At 47.0% G+C, this 16,475-nt stretch overlaps 1 protein-coding gene across 1 annotated transcript; it reads left to right on the top strand.

Moving 5' to 3' along the window:
- Positions 1-14,668: 14,668 nt before the first annotated feature.
- Positions 14,669-15,793, top strand: LOC139749347 (uncharacterized). The gene has a single exon (XM_071663067.1). It carries the CDS (start codon positions 14,908-14,910, stop codon positions 15,760-15,762), a length of 855 nt encoding a protein of 284 aa, XP_071519168.1. The 5' UTR covers positions 14,669-14,907; the 3' UTR covers positions 15,763-15,793.
- Positions 15,794-16,475: the final 682 nt, after the last annotated feature.

Here is a 16,475-nt window from a genome sequence, read left to right as displayed (position 1 = left end):
CTAGCCATGTACCCTTCACCCATGATGTATTGTACCCACTGTACGCTCTATACTGGCCTCCACCTACCCCCTAGCCATGTACCCTTCACCCATGATGTATTGTACCCACTGTACGCTCTATACTGGCCTCCACCTACCCCCTAGCCATGTACCCTTCACCCATGATGTATTGTACCCACTGTACGCTCTATACTGGCCTCCACCTACCCCCTAGCCATGTACCCTTCACACCTACATTGTCACTGAAATGCTTTGTCTATGTATATCTAGACAATAGATATATTAAAACTAATACTATTGAGAAAAATATTGTCCCTATCCCTCACGTCTCTCTGAACCTCTCACCCTTCGTTTACTCTCACCATGTTTGTGCCCCTCTCTCTCCACCATGGCTCTCACTGACCCTACCTCTCCTTCCATGTCTTCCAGCACCCACCCTCACTCCTTACTCTCCCTCCCCGCTCACAACCTCCTCTATATACCTCTCTCTCTCTCTCTCTCTCTCTCTCTCTCTCTCTCTCTCTCTCTCTCTCTCTCTCTCTCTCTCTCTCTCTCTCTCTCTCACGCACCTGAGCGCCAAGGGAGACATAAACCCACCCACCTCCCTTACTTTCCCCTTTCCTCACCGACCACCGCCATCTCCTCCTCCTCCTCCTCTTCCTCATCTCTCAGTAACCAACCCCCTTCCCAAGCTCTCCCCCCCCCTCTCTCTCTCTCCACTCACCAGATGGGACCAGTGATCAGATTTCACGTCCTTTCCTTATGACTACCACGGCACAGGAAATGATTTGACACGCCCGCAGTGGGTGGCGAGGGTGGTGGTGGTGGAGACGATGATGCTGGCGGTGGTGGTGGTGATGGCGGCTGTGGTGGAGATGCTGCTGGCGGCGGCTGTGGTGGTGGTGGCGGGATGCTGTAGGTCGTGGTTGTGAGGGGTTGTAAGGGTGGTTGTTATTGCCCAAGAAATTAAGACAAGGGATGTGGTTGTTGACCTGATGGTGGTGTGGTAGTCTGTACTTAGTGTGTCACTCATGCAAAGTATTTTCTTTTTTTTCTTTTTTCCCCTCCCTGTTTCCCCGTCCGGCGCCGCGTTGCCGGAGGGCGTGGAGAGAGAGAGAGAGAGAGAGAGAGAGAGAGAGAGAGAGAGAGAGAGAGAGAGAGAGAGAGAGAGAGAGAGGAAAGCATACGATCCCTTTCCCTACCTACCCACCTCAATAAGACAGGGAGAGGAGCAGGTACTCTCTCTCTCTCTCTCTCTCTCTCTCTCTCTCTCTCTCTCTCTCTCTCTCTCTCTCTCTCTCTCTATCTATCTATCTATCTATCTATCTATCTATCTATCTCTCCCCCTCCTGCCCACCGTTGTATGGCGGGAAAGGGAGCAGAGCAGCTACTCTCCCTACCCCACCACCTGACACGCAGGGAGAGAAACAGGTGTTGTTCCCCATCCTCTTGCAATAATAAGACTAACGCCATTAGTGGCAGCCGAAACCCCATTACCAATTCCCCTCCCTTCCTTCCCTCACTCCCCTTCCTTCCCTCACTCCCCTCCCTTCCCTCACTCCCTCCCTCCCACGCAGGACCCAACACAATCTGCATAAAACTAAGCCATTCCCAGCAACTTATGATCCTCCTGTCTTCCGTGTTCCCCCCCTGGATACAAGTCCCCTGTCCCTCCTTCCTCCAACCCTATAGTTGAAGACTTATTCTAAAAGCGATTGAATCCACTTTATGTCCCAAAGTCCAGGCGGGATCACGACTCCATAACTACGATCCTGGGACGCTGGTTAGTCTGTCTAGTGGGATACGAACGGTGTGTCCCGGGGTAATGCTGGGCCGGTATCTTCAACCGCAACTCAACCGAGTGTTTCAACAACAACAAAAAAAAGAAATTGAAACTCACAAAAAAGATACATTTGTGTATTTATAAATCCACTAGAGGCTGGCGAGGACAAATAGAAATATCACATTCTGGGGATAAAAAAAATTAAATCTACGTGTCTCTTTTTTCTTTCTTTCTTTTCCCCCGTCGTCCAGGGGAGGAGGACGGAAAAAGGCTGAAAGCTAATCTGTCGCTTTGAGGAGGACCACTACTACTGCTGCTGCTGGGGTTGGGGGGGCACAAGGACCCTCCTCGGTGATCCGTTGGAGAGGCGACGCCTCTCTGACCCGAGGGAACGAGACCCGAAGTCGCGAGAGGCCCTCGGAGAGAGAGAGAGAGAGAGAGAGAGAGAGAGAGAGAGAGAGAGAGAGAGAGAGAGAGAGAGGTTAAATACCCTTCAAGCGTCAGTCAGGTAGTGACTCACTACACAAACTTCCGCCTTGGGTCCGAACGTGGGGAGAAGGGGAGAACGTGGGGAGAAGGGGAGAACGTGGGGGAGAAGGGGGTAGAGGCGGGGAGAAGAGCCAGCCAACTAACCACCCACCTGGCTAGCACTTCCCTCCCATCCTCTCCCCTCCCCTTCACTTCCTTTCACAACCTCCCCAGTGGCTGGGGAGGTAAAGCCTTCATCAGGGTAAAGGTTTAGCTCTCTCTCTCTCTCTCTCTCTCTCTCTCTCTCTCTCTCTCTCTCTCTCTCTCTCTCTCTCTCTCTAGGGGATGAACTAATGTCAGGATTGGAAACATTCTGGGTAAATGGGGCCGAACCTTCCTCACTAGTGGCGGGGGAACACTTTTGTAGGAAGAGGTGGACTTTCCACAGTGGTAGGGGCTGGTCCTTGCTCAGTGGTAGGGCTGGTCCATAGTCGATGGTAGGGCTGGTCCTTGCTCAGTGGTAGGGCTGGTCCATAGTCGGTGGTAGGGCTGGTCCGTACTCAGTGGTAGGGCTGGTCCTTACTCAGTGGTAGGGCTGGTCCTTAGTGGAAGGACTGGTCCTTACTCAGTGGTAGGACTGGTCCTTACTCAGTGGTAGGGCTGATCTTTACTGGGTGGTAGGGGCTGGTCCGTACTCAGTGGTTGGGCTGGTCGTTACTCAGTGGTAGGACTGGTCTATACTCAGTGGTAGGGCTGGTCGTTACTTAGTGGCAGGGGTAACGTTTTTCAATGGTAAAGGTGTTCCATACTCAGTGGTTGGCGTAACGTTCCTCAGTGATTGGGATGATCCATGCTCAGTGGTGGAGGTAACTTTTCTCAGTGGTAGCAGTGAGCCTTTCTAAAGTGGTAGAACGACCCTCTTTCAGTGGTGGAGTGATCCTTCATCAGTGGTGAGTTATTGTATCCTTCCTGGAAGGCTGGTCTTTCCCTAGAGATAGATTGATAGTTTGACAGTGGTAGAGTGTTACTTCTTCAGTGGTGAGGATGAGTCAGTGTCAGTGGTCGAGTGTTCCATCCTCAGTGGTGATGGTGTTGGAAGGGAGGGATGTGATCTTTTCTCAGCAGTGAGGATAATTCAATGTCAGTGATCGAGGTCTCCTTCCTCAGTGGCGATGGTGGTCTTGAGGTGGGAGGGAGATGATGATCTTTCCTCAGTAGCGAGTATAATTCATACTAAGTGGTCGAGGAACCATCCTCAGTGGTAGAGATATTCATCCCTCAGCAGTGGAATGCTGTCTTTTTTTTCTAGTGGTGGATCTGGTCCTTTCAGAATCTGTGTGTCTGAGTGTTAATGGGATGGAGATAATCGGTCCTTAGCCAGTGGAAAAGACCAGTGGAAATTCTTAGGTGGAATGAGTCTAAAAACAAGAAGCGAGGAAGCAGTAAATTATGAGGTGTGAGGAGGAGGAGGAGGAGGAGAAGACAGTGCCTCAACTGTTGTATGAATAATTGATGCTATTCTTTTGCCACACGAGAGCAACGAGTTTATCATGGTACACTCCTGCCCATATCCCGTGGGCGGTGGTGGCATTCAATGAGGATAAAGAGTGTATTTAGAAAGGTCTTGGGGACTGGGGGCTTCAGTGACTGAGTTACATTTACAAGTTATATGATGAGGGCTGAACTGATTACATGATAATGGTTGAGATGATTACATGATAAGGGTTGAAATGATTACATGATAAGGATTGAAATGATTACATGATAAGGGCTGAACTAAATGCATGATAAGGGCTGAAATGATTGCATGATAATGGCTGAAATGATTACATGATAAGGGATGAACTGATTACATGATAAGGGCTGAACTGATTACATGATAAGGGCTGAAGTGATCAGATGATAAGGGTTGAAATGATTACATGATAAGGGCTGAGATGATTACATGATAAGGGCTGAAATGATTACATGGTAAGGGCTGAACTGATTACATGATAAGGGCTCAGATGATTACATGATGAGGGCTGAATTGGTTACAAAGACTGTGAGATCTTCTCACGTCACTGTATTGCCCTTGTTTCTGGTCCTTACGATAGCTAGCTGTTCTGAAGGAGGCAACTTTGCAGTGTGGGTTCTCTCCCGTGGATGTTGGCATGGGACAAGGGGATTTCTTGGCACCAGCTGTGTTTCCATCCCGCCTAGCGGGGAAACTTTGACCTTTTTGAGCGGGTTGCCTTGTAGGTAACACGTGCGCCAATAATCCCTGATTGCAAATTTCATTTATCTAGTTGGAAGATTTTTTTTTTTTTTTTGGTACATGTTCGCCGTCTGCTGAATTAGTTGAGGTAGTTGTCGTGTGCAGTGCCCCGAAACCACAGCTCCTTATCCGCAATTAGGTCCTACAGACCTTTCCATGGTTTCCCCTGCCGTTTTCAGTTGCCTTGGTTCAGCACGTCGCCCCCTGTATACCACATAGCCCCAATTTACTTTATCCCGTGCACGCCTCTAACCTTCCTGCATCTTCAGGCCCCATTCACTCTCAATCTTTTTCTATCCATTCTTTCATCTCCAATTTGGTCTTCCCCTTTTCCTTGTTCTCTCCACTTCTGCCATTCTCTCTCTCTCTCTCTCTCTCTCTCTCTCTCTCTCTCTCTCTCTCTCTCTCTCTCTCTCTCTCTCTCTCTCTCTCTCTCTAGTTATAACATTATACAACAATGAAATATTCAGCAGACAGCAATCAGGAAAATGTTCATCAAAGCTACGTTCATGTCACGGAGTTTGTACGGCTGACAAACACGACCAATTATGAAGTTAGCTAAAGCGCTTAACGTTGGAAATGAAACAGTATGCAGAGGCACAGAGGCACAGTCATCAAATAATAAATGTCATAAATAATTAACTTCAGAGTTGATTAACACAAATCAGTTGCAGCAGACAGAATGTAGACGAAAATCCTTATATATATATATATATATATATATATATATATATATATATTATTTTTCCCCCATACTATTCGCCATCTCCCGCGTTAGCGAGGTAGCGTTAAGAACAGAGGACTGAGCCTTTGAGGGAAATCCTCACTTGGCCTCCTTCTCTGTTCCTTCTTTTGGAAAATCAAAAACGAGAGGGGAGGATTTCCAGCCCCTCCGCTCCCTCCCTTTAGTCGCCTTCTGCGACACGCAGGGAATACGTGGGAAGTATTCTTTCTCCCCTATCCCCAGGGATGAAGTATATATATATATATATATATATATATATATATATATATATATATATATATATATATATATATATATATATATCAAACGCTGAACTCATTAAGCCAGAGTGATACGTGTGTACACAGAAAGTCTGTTATATAGTATCGTTAGTCGTACCTTTGAAAACATCATTAACTGCAGGGGTAAATTATTTACTCGGGAGATAATTAATCTTAAGGTGTCAGAATTCACTTTACCTTGTTTTTTTATATGAACTAAAAAAAAAAAAAAATACACCATTAAAAAGGGGGATTTTAATGATCTCAAAAGGTTAGATTCGTCTGGAGGAAAATGATCTCGCCTATCGCTTGTTACAGAGGATACCCATTCAGGTAGTTTGAGATAGATGTGTGTGAAGGATGAAGAGAGAGAGAGAGAGAGAGAGAGAGAGAGAGAGAGAGAGAGAGAGAGAGAGAGAGAGAGAGAGTCAGACAGACAGACAGACTTGTCTTTTAACTTCAACCTGTGCTATCTGCCTGTCCTCTTAGTTTGAAAGCCACTGTGGCTACATTACCTGGTAATTGTTAGAGGAACTCGTAAAATCCCCCCTTCCCCTCCCCAGATCGAGAAGAAAAAAAAAACTGTAGGAGGTATGATATCTCTCTTTCCTCTCTCCTCTCTCTCCCTCTCTTTGCCCGCGCAGAGATTATTTCCTGGACCTTCTGAGAGAGGGTGGATGATCTCTGGCATGATAGGGTGGGCTGTAGACCTGACATATTGGCACAAGGTTTGCTGGTGCTCAGTGTTATGATGTATGTGTGATACGCCCTCGCATGTGCTGTCGACGTGTGTGTGTGTGTGTGTGTGTGTGTGTGTGTGTGTGTGTGTCTTTATATACATGCATACGTATGCATGTAAACATGTACCTGGATGTGTTTGCACTTGTTTAAGTCTTTTTATGGTGGGTTGCGTTTTTGAATATGTAGTATGTGAGCCTTGGTGTGTGTGTGTGTGTGTGTGTGTGTGTGTGTGTGTGTGTGTGTGTGTGTGTGTGTTTGCCTACACCTGTGTACACATCTGTAAATCAGGAAAACTGATTACTTTAGCTTTATCCAATTTCGTGTCACTTAGACTCGTCTGTGTGACACTCACGCTGAGAACTTTATATATATATATATATATATATATATATATATATATATATATATATATATATATATATATATATATATATATATAAACCCAGCCAGATTAAACACCCGGAAGATCATATTCCTTTGATAGACGCTGGTAGCCACAAGGAACACGAAACACGAAGATCCGAACGCGTTCGTGATAATGCAACATTGTTTTTGATAGATGTTGAATAAGCCAGTGATGCAGAGCTGTTTCTAAAATAGAGAAAGATCGGTTGGTTATTGATGTATACGAAGTCTTCCCCTGAACAGGTAAAGGAGGAGGGAGTGAGGAGAAAGTGTGTGTGTGTGTGTGTGTGTGTGTGTGTGTGTGTGTGTGTGTGCAGTGAGGGAGGGAGGGAGGCAGGTTGAACAACACACTTCGGCCCTCAAAACAACGGCAAGAGCTCCTCGCCGCCCGTCGCTCTTTGTGTTCCTTCTTGCGGCTTAACGCACCCCCCCCCTCCTCTGCCTCACCCCCCCCCTCTCTCTCTCTCTCTCTCTCTCTCTCTCTCTCTCTCTCTCTCTCTCTCTCTCTCTCTAGCGCTCTCGACGGAGCTAAGTGATGCCCCTCGTTACACCCTCACAGCCGCCCTCCTCCCCTCCCCCCCCTTTCCCTTTTCCCCTCTCGCTCCTCCGTGGGGGCGACATGTCCCCCAGGAGGGCACTTCACGCCTTCCCCCCCCCCCCCCCTCCTCCACAGGGGACCTGCTCGAGTGCTGTACAGTAGACGCGTCCGGAGGGAAAGGGTCGGGGGGAAGGAGGGAGGGAGGAGGAGGGGGAGGGAGGGTGTCCCCTCCGCCGCTAAACGAGTCTAGGACGTTTACCGGGAGGGGGGGGGGAGGAGGGTTTGAGAGACGAGGGCTCTTCTTAAGACGTTGGAGGTCTTAGCTGAGGCTACGTTCGGCTAGGGTTCTCTGGTTGGGGAGGCTAGGGGGAAAAATAAGGGAGCGACGTTAGGGAAGGATAGATGTGAGCCGGGGGGGTGGTGGAGGGGGGGCGCCGTTAGGGAGGTATCCAAGAGGGGAGACACAGGGTCGCTGGGGAGGTATCCAAGAGGGGAGACATAGGAGTGTTCAAGGTCAGGCAGGTAAGAGGCAAGTTGAGGTGTGTGAGTGAGTGAGGGGACGGGAGAGATGAGGGGTCTGTCTGTCTGTCTGTCTGTCTGTTAGACCTGAGGTGGACTAAATTAAGGTAGAGAGGAAGTGGCGAGGATGAGGCCCTTGTTCGTCGTTAGGTGGCTGGGAGGTGTCGGATACGTGAGAGGGCTATTGGATAGGGGACTGGGTAGGGGAGGAAGGGGAGGAAGATGGGAACGAGGAGGAGCTGCTGGTGAGAGGAGGTGAGGGGAGTGTTGACGAATGGGTAGGGATGAGTGGGAGCGAGGATTGTGGACTGCTGGGTGAGTATGGGTCTTGGAGTGGGGGCGAGGGGAGAGCTAGGTAGGATCCGTTGAGTGGCAGGGACTCGAAGATAAGAGAGAGAGAGAGAGAGAGAGAGAGAGAGAGAGAGAGAGAGAGAGAGAGAGAGAGAGAGAGAGAGAGAGGCGGCCAAGAGGACACGGGGATGACTGCAGTGGACTTCAGGATAACTGGAAGGCCTGGTGGAGCTGAGACGACGACGTGGATTGATAAGGGTGAAGAAGGGGGGAGTCTGGTGGGTGGAGTATGGTGGATTGAAAGGATGGCACAAGGTCTAATGGTTTGGGGCTGATGGAGTATGGTTGATTGAGAGGGTGGCACAGGGTCTGCTTGGTGGGGCTAATGGGGTGAGGTGGATTGAATGGGTGGCACAGGGTCTGCTTGGTGGAGCTAATGGGGTGAGGTGGATTGAATGGATGGCACAGGGTCTGCTTGGTGGAGCTAATGGAGTGAGGTGGAGTGAATGTAAGACATAGGAGTGCTGGGTGGAGTTGAGGGAGTGTGATGGATGGACAGGAATAGCACATCAGGGAGCTGAGGAGAGCCATACACTAGGGAGTGATGAGAAGGGAGACGTCTGGGGGAGCCCCGAGATAATGAGGTTGTTGATGGACTGGTGAAGGGAGGGGGGCGTACAAGGGCGCCTTCTTCCTCCCCTTCCTTTTCGACGTCGTCTGGACATGTTTGTGATGGCCATTTGTTTAAACGCTCGTGCTGCCCCGTCTTTAAAGTTCCCACGTGTGCAATTACCTATTTACAATTACCCATTTGTACTGTACGAGGAGGGGGAGTTTTACATTCATGGGGCAGCCCCATTTCTTGAGCATTCTGTGCTGTAATACAACTTCGTATATTCATGTATGTTGTCTGCACTGATTATTTCCTCATTCAATTCCATTCGTCCGCCACCTTTATGCTATAGAAATACTGTTTACGTCTTTTTTTTTCAGTGCGTTTATTGTATAATTTCAAGTTATGACCTCTGGTTGTTCGGTCCTCATATCTCTCGATGAACTGTTCGCTATGAACGACATCGATCAGTTTTGAAAAAAATAATAAAGGTTCTGATCAGGTCACCCCTTGCTCTTCTGTCTTCCAAGATGGGCAGATTCAAAGCCTTTAGCCTTCTTCTGTCCCTCAGCCTTTTTATTTCTAGTCCCATCATTGTTGCCTTACTTTAAACTTTCTCTATTAGCTCTTAGTGTTCCATAAGGTGCGGTGACCAAACCTCAGAAGCATTTAGTAGGTTTGGCCGTCTATAGGTTAGGAGCAGCTTGCTAAATACTTCCTTATTGACATACACGAAAGCTGTTCTGATGTTTGCTACCGTCTTGTCTCCTTCTGTATTCTCCTGAAGTGGGTCACAAGTTGTGGGACGATGTCAGTTCCCCAAGTCCTCTCTCCACACATGGAATCCGGAAGCTTACATTTTCTGTGTGTGTGTGTGTGTGTGTGTGTGTGTGTGTGTGTGTGTGTGTGTGCAAGCGCGCATCCGGTTCACGTCTGCATGGCACGTGTGCGCACGTTTGTATACATACATATGCATGTGCTTATTTTCAAGCCAAAGAGGAACCTGTGCGAATGCGTTCATCTCCTCCTCCCCACCTAAATACTCCTCCCTCCGTCTTTAATCTAGGAATACCTCACGGTGCCCAACACACACACACACACACACACACACACACACACAACTTCAGCGTGGCCCCTGGAGATGATATCTCGTGTAAACATTGTATTATTTCTGGCCCCAACACCTGCCGTCTGAAAGTTCCTCTGAGGTCGAGTTAGCGCGCCAACACAGGTATGTCTCTGCCTGTAAACATCGAGACACATTTGTAAATAGACTCGGCACCTGTTTGTTCCTGGCTAAATGGTTTCTGCGCACGTCTTGTCTGTTTGTGTGTGTGTGTGTGTGTGTGTGTGTGTGTGTGTGTGCTTGTTGGATTATTTGCCCGCGATTTTCTTACGGCTCTGCACGCACGCACATGCATGCATGTGAGAGAGAGAGAGAGAGAGAGAGAGAGAGAGAGAGAGAGAGAGAGAGAGAGAGAGAGAGAGAGAGCAGATCCCATGTTGTATGTGTTTTCTTTGTGTGTGTGTGTGTGTGTGTGTGTGTGTGTGTGTGTGTGTGTGTGTGTGTGTAAAATAAATAAAGACCGGTTTATTTTGAGTTCAGGCATCCTCTCGGCTGGAATATATACAGTGGAACACCATTACAGAAATTGGGAGGGGAAGGAAGGAAGGGGAAAGGAAAGGAATGGGGAAGGAAGGGGAAAGGAAAGGAAAGAAAGGAAGGGGAAAGGAAAGGAAAGAAGGAAGGAAGGGGAAAGGAAGAAGGGGGAAGGAAAGGAAGGAAAGGAAGGAAGGGGGTGCTCATGATACTGAACCAGTGAATTAATCACAAAAGGAGCTTAAAGATCAAGGTGGGAGCTGGCTGGCTACATACGTCTACGCATGAGATAAGCCGCATGAGCGGGGGCGTACCCACTCACTCAAAGTGGCAGACACACACACACACACACGCGGACTTAATGGAGCACACTCCGTCGTTGATATACCGTGTATTCAGTGGTGATTAGTTTGAACTTATAAGCGATCCAGGAGTGAGGCGTGGGTGAAACTGTGGCAAATATTGTGGTTTGACTTGCATCATGTATTTGATGGTGAATGTTGAAATGTTGAACAGTTTCAGGTCGGGTTAGGTTCACAGTGATGTAGAAGTTGACTTACACATCACTAAGAAGAAATGAGCTATAGCCTTCCTTAGCTTGTTCATGGATTGTAGGTTTTCCCTATAACTCAGCTCTCTTAATTTTTGGTTCTATCTTTATTGCCATCTTCTGGACCTTCTCTATTAGCTCTTTGTGCTTCTCCAAGTGAGGTTGCCACTTATCCTAGTTTTCGCCTGTTGTAGGATATTTAGGGCTTGCAAGATATTTCCTCATGCATATACTTGCAAGCTACACTGATATTTGCCAAGAGGACAGTTTGTCTCCTTAACTATTCTCCTAATATAAGACTCTGGCGACACGCGAAGGTCGACGTCATGTCCCAAGTCCTTCTCAACACACAGAATCCTGAAGGTTGTATACCCTGCTGGATGATAATGATACTGAAGTCTTCTTTCACTTCGTCCTCTCCTTCTTACTTTACATTTGCTTGGATTGACCATCACCAACCACCTATTTTAGGCCCACTCTGGTGCCTGTTTAAGTACCCTGTGTGTGTGTGTGTGTGTGTGTGTGTGTGTGTGTGTGTGTGTGTGTGTCTGTATAGCACAAGGAGGGAGGTCAACGCTCATGGAGGCCTGTGTCTTGAGCTGTCTCCTCCCCCTAACCAGTTTTTTAAACTCCTAAATGCTGTCAGCATTCACATTACCAGGAGTGTATTCCTAGTCATCCACACACCTCCCAAAAAAAAGGATCTTTCTGGTCGATTCCCAGCCTTTCGTACAAGCCTGGTCGACTGGTCGTTTGGTCTACCGACTTACTGAGGTCATTTAAGCCGTCAGCGTCGAGCGGCTACAGCCATCAATAGGAAAAATGATCTTTAAAAACACTGTCTTCATGTGTGTTTGAGGGTCCGTGTATGTACACCGTCGTTGCCCCTGCGGTCCGTGTTTCTCTCCAGCTTCTCGAACCCGTTCACTGTCGACGTCATCGGCCTGGTTTAGAAACTTGAAGGGTGTGATTGTCGTCAACAACAACCCCCTCCACCCAACCCACTTTTTTTTTTTTTTTACTCCTCTCTCCTCCTTCTTGGTGGGCAAGATAACACTATCTATCTTATCTCTCTGTGACTGAGTTCTTCTCTTAATTCAGGCACCGTGTTTGTCGCGCCCCATTCCCTCCAGCGAGTCTTATCTGGCACGTCGCTGCGGTCTAGCGACCACTGAACAGGGGGGAATGGTAGAACGCAGCTTGCGTCTGGTATGCACACTGTGTGTACGTATATATATATATAAGTTGTCGACCGTATCCTTATCCTAGTACCTAAGTGCGGGGTCTTATATGTTTGCTAAACAGACGGACGAGTCAGTCTTCCCTGATACTTTTCCCAATGGAATGATAATCTCTAATCTCTGATTAGAGATTAAGCAGGGCAGTGCGTCGTGTCTCTCTCTCTCTCTCTCTCTCTCTCTCTCTCTCTCTCTCTCTCTCTCTCTCTCTCTCTCTCTCTCTCTCTCTCTCTCTCTCACTGACTTACTGCCTGGCAGATAACAGCGGTGTATCGTCCTTCTTTCGCTGTGCCTGCGGAAGACCACAGCTCTGGGGCGTGCTCAGGTTTTCGTGGAAGTTGATGCAGTCCACCCCAATCATAAGTAATGACCAACCTCGCGGAGGCGGTTCTGAGGCAAGTAGTCTATCCACAGACTGTCATCTACTTCTTGTGTGCAGATCCGTCTTCTTTAGTAACCTCCTTTTTGGCACGGTGTCAAATGTATCTTCGGCAGTTCAGGTACACATAACCTACACATCTACCACTTTCGTCTGAGATGGACTGGAATATGTTTACTCACGTACCAGGACCCATGTTTCATCTCAGGTTACGTTTTCTATGCAGGTAGCCATCAAGTACTTACAGACGTTACTGGTTCGTAGTTCATTGCAACTCCTCAGTCTCCTTTCTTAAACATGGGCACGACATCTTTTTTTTTTCTCTCCACCATCCAACCCCATGGCGCAGCTTCCTCCTCTAGCGAAATAATGACCAGTTTTTCAGCGATCTATCAAGTGTATCTGCGATCACGCATTCATCAGGTGATGGTGAGACTGTATTCGGACTGTGAGCATTATAAAGGCCAAAACCCATTTCTAAACAGCGTGGGAAATGTCTTCCCTTTAAGAAACGTTCTCTTCGTCCCATTCCACGGGTGTTTGGGCTACAGTGTCCTCCACTATAAACACACATCTAATCTCTTCACTCACCTCCCCTGTATATTTCTCTACCATCCTCAATAGTTCCTTACGTAGAATACTTTATCAACTGCATCAGTTGGTGACATAGACTTGACGAGTTTGTAGACAGGTTTTGAATTATATCTTGTCCAAAATATTATTTTCAAGGTTCCTCTGCTTGTTGATCCAAAGCTTGTAGTGCTCATATCTTGCTGTCTTATATCTTTACAAACGCTAGCTGGCTAATGTGTTACCTCCCTCTCGTAGATAACACATCTCTAAACCTCCCCTCTCCCAGATAACACATCTCTAACCTCCCCTCTCCCAGATAACACATCTCTAACCTCCCTCTCGTAGATAACACATCTCTAAACCTCCCCTCTCTCAGATAACACATCTCTAACCTCCCCTCTCGTAGATAACACATCTCTAAACCTCCCCTCTCCCAGATAACACATCTCTAACCTCCCCTCTCCTAGATAACACATCTCTAACCTCCCCTCTCCCAGATAACTCATCTCTAACCTCCCCTCTCCTAGATAACACATCTCTAAACCTCCCTTCTCCCAGATAACACATCTCTAACCTCCCCTCTCCTAGATAACACAATTCTAACCTCCCCTCTCCTAGATAACACATCTCTAACCTCCCCTCTCTCAGATAACACATCTCTAACCTCCCTTTCCTAGATAACACATCTCTAACCTCCCTCTCTCAGATAACACATCTCTAAGCTCCCTCTCCCAGATAACACATCTCTAACCTCCCTCTCCCAGATAACACATCTCTAACCTCCCTCTCCCAGATAACACATCTCTAACCTCCCTCTCCCAGATAACACATCTCTAACCTCCCTCTCCCAGATAACACATCTCTAACCTCCCCTCTCTCAGATAACACATCTCTAACCTCCCTCTCCCAGATAACACATCTCTAACCTCCCCTCTCTCAGATAACACATCTCTAACCTCCCCTCTCGTAGATAACACAACTCTGATCTCTTTTTCCTCTCCGACATCTCATATTGAACCATGTCTTCTTATTTGTTACCATCCATTCCAATCATCATCCAGTGGTACAAACATTCGAACAACTATGCAAATTTCTCAAAATCCCTCCATATAACACTGGTCAGGCTTCCTGGGTGCCAGAACTCCTCCATAGCCTTGTATCATACCCTTAAATAAGTTATTCTTCTCTGTGTAATGAACACGAGACCATACCTCCTTCCTTGAATCATCCTTCCTCTCTGATACCCCCCCTCCCCATTTTCTTTTCCCCTGGTTGTCCTCGTCAACCACATCGTCAGCAGTCAACAGCTGTATGATGATAATGGTAGTTTAGTGCATCATATTTAATGACTTCAACAGCAATGTTGGCGTGTGCGAGGACAAGGTGGATTGGTGGTGTATCAGTTACTGACTGTGGTATACTTCATCCCGATATATATATATATATATATATATATATATATATATATATATATATATATATATATATATATATATCAACTGACTTATATTTCTCTCTTGTGTCTCCCTTGATGATGTGATTATTACACGAAAGTACACTTGGGAACTTATCGTGTTTCATTTTCCCCGTGGACTTATAGGAATATATATATATATATATATATATATATATATATATATATATATATATATATATATATATGTATAGTCACCAAACTGTCGGATGGGTGAGGTTGGGAAGCATCCGCATGTCGATGTCACTGTGGGGACGGAAGGTGTAAGGTATTCTGAGGTGTCATCTTACTGATTTGTTTGAATGGGAAGTAGATAATTATGCAGAGTTTGGTGGAAAGTCGTAAGGATATAAAGTGAGCAATGGTCAATTAGTGAAAATCTCTCAAGAGCTGGGAATCGGCCGGGTCGCAGTGAATCAACAAGTGTTGGAAACACCAGAATACAGGCGCACGTTGACTCCCAGCTCAGCAGCATGACGTCCACACCCTCATTTACTGCCGTCATTCTCCGTCTTCTCATCATCCAAGGAGTGTCGTTGGCCATCAGGATCACCACGTTGGAGGTACCTGCGTCCCTGGCAGTAGGCGAGGGCGGGTGGCTGGTGTGTGAGTGGGCGGACGAAGGGGACCACGTCTACTCGCTCAAATGGTACTTCGGCATATACGAGTTCTACCGCTGGACGCCCCTCGAGACACCCTCGGTCAGGATTTTCCCGGTACCTTACTTCGATGTGGACCCCCAGCAGTCGCACCGCGGACGCGTCCTTATACACAACTTGACGGAGGCGGCCGGGGGCAACTACCGATGCGAGGTGTCTGGGGAAGCCCCTGTGTTCAAAACCTCCTCAGACAGTGCCCTCTTGATTGTCGTAGATTTGCCAGACGAGCAGCCAAGGATTATCGAAGATGGAGTTGGACCCTACAGGCTTCAGCAGCTGATCACCGTCAACTGTACGTCCCACGGCGCCAGGCCTGCCCCAAACCTCACCTTCTACATCAACGACGAGTCTGTTGACCCTACTTGGGACAGTCGGGAGCTGGTGTTTGTGAACGAGACGTCGGGGTTGGAGACGGCCGTGAAGAGCCTGCAGTTTCCCCTGCGGCTGACCATGGTGCAGCTGGACGGTCTGCAAGTGAAGTGTGTGGCGTCCATCCCCGAAATGTACTGGCTGAGCAGCGAGACGACCCTCTCTGTTGAGTTACCCCACAACTATAGCCACCTGTTCGGCTCACAGGGGTCTGTGTCGTACAGCAGCAGTCAGAAGACAGCAACCCACACGCCTCTTCTTTCTACTCTAGTCTTTCTCGCCAGCCGCCTCCTGTGGTAGCTGGTTGCATTCTCTGAACTCCCTTCCTATGTTGTATTCATTCTTCCTAATTTTATCACTCATCCTTATAATCTCTCATAATCCTTTTTTTATTAGCAATAGTCTTTTTTTTCGTTGCACTCCACTTTCTTGGGATTTAGTTTTTTCTTATCTAGGTCTTTTTCTTTTTCTTATGTTTTACTAATTCTAATTTTGTCACTGATCCTTATAATCCCTTATAACCCTTTCTTTATCAGCGAAATGTATTTCAATTTCACTCTCCTTCCTCTGGATATATGTATATATATATATATATATATATATATATATATATATATATATATATATATATATATATATATTTATATTATCCCTGGGGATAGGGGAGAAAGAATACTTCCCACGTATTCCCTGCGTGTCGTAGAAGGCGACTAAAAGGGGAGGGAGCGGGGGGCTGGAAATCCTCCCCTCTCATTTTTTTTTGATTTTCCAAAAGAAGGAACAGAGAACGAGGCCAGGTGAGGATATTCCCTCAGAGGCCCAGTCCTCTGTTCTTAACGCTACCTTGCTAACGCGGGAAATGGCGAATAGTATGAAAGAAAAAAAAAGATATATATATATATATATATATATATATATATATATATATATATATATATATATATATATATATATATTAAGGAATTTGTATCTCTATGACTCTTTATCTCCACTGGAGGGTCTTAATCCTCCCC

The sequence above is a fragment of the Panulirus ornatus genome, chromosome 7 (genome assembly GCF_036320965.1).
Source record: "Panulirus ornatus isolate Po-2019 chromosome 7, ASM3632096v1, whole genome shotgun sequence".
Taxonomy (NCBI): domain Eukaryota; kingdom Metazoa; phylum Arthropoda; class Malacostraca; order Decapoda; family Palinuridae; genus Panulirus; species Panulirus ornatus.
The sequence above is the reverse complement of the archived record's forward strand: the minus strand, read 5'-3'. Positions and strand labels throughout refer to the sequence as shown.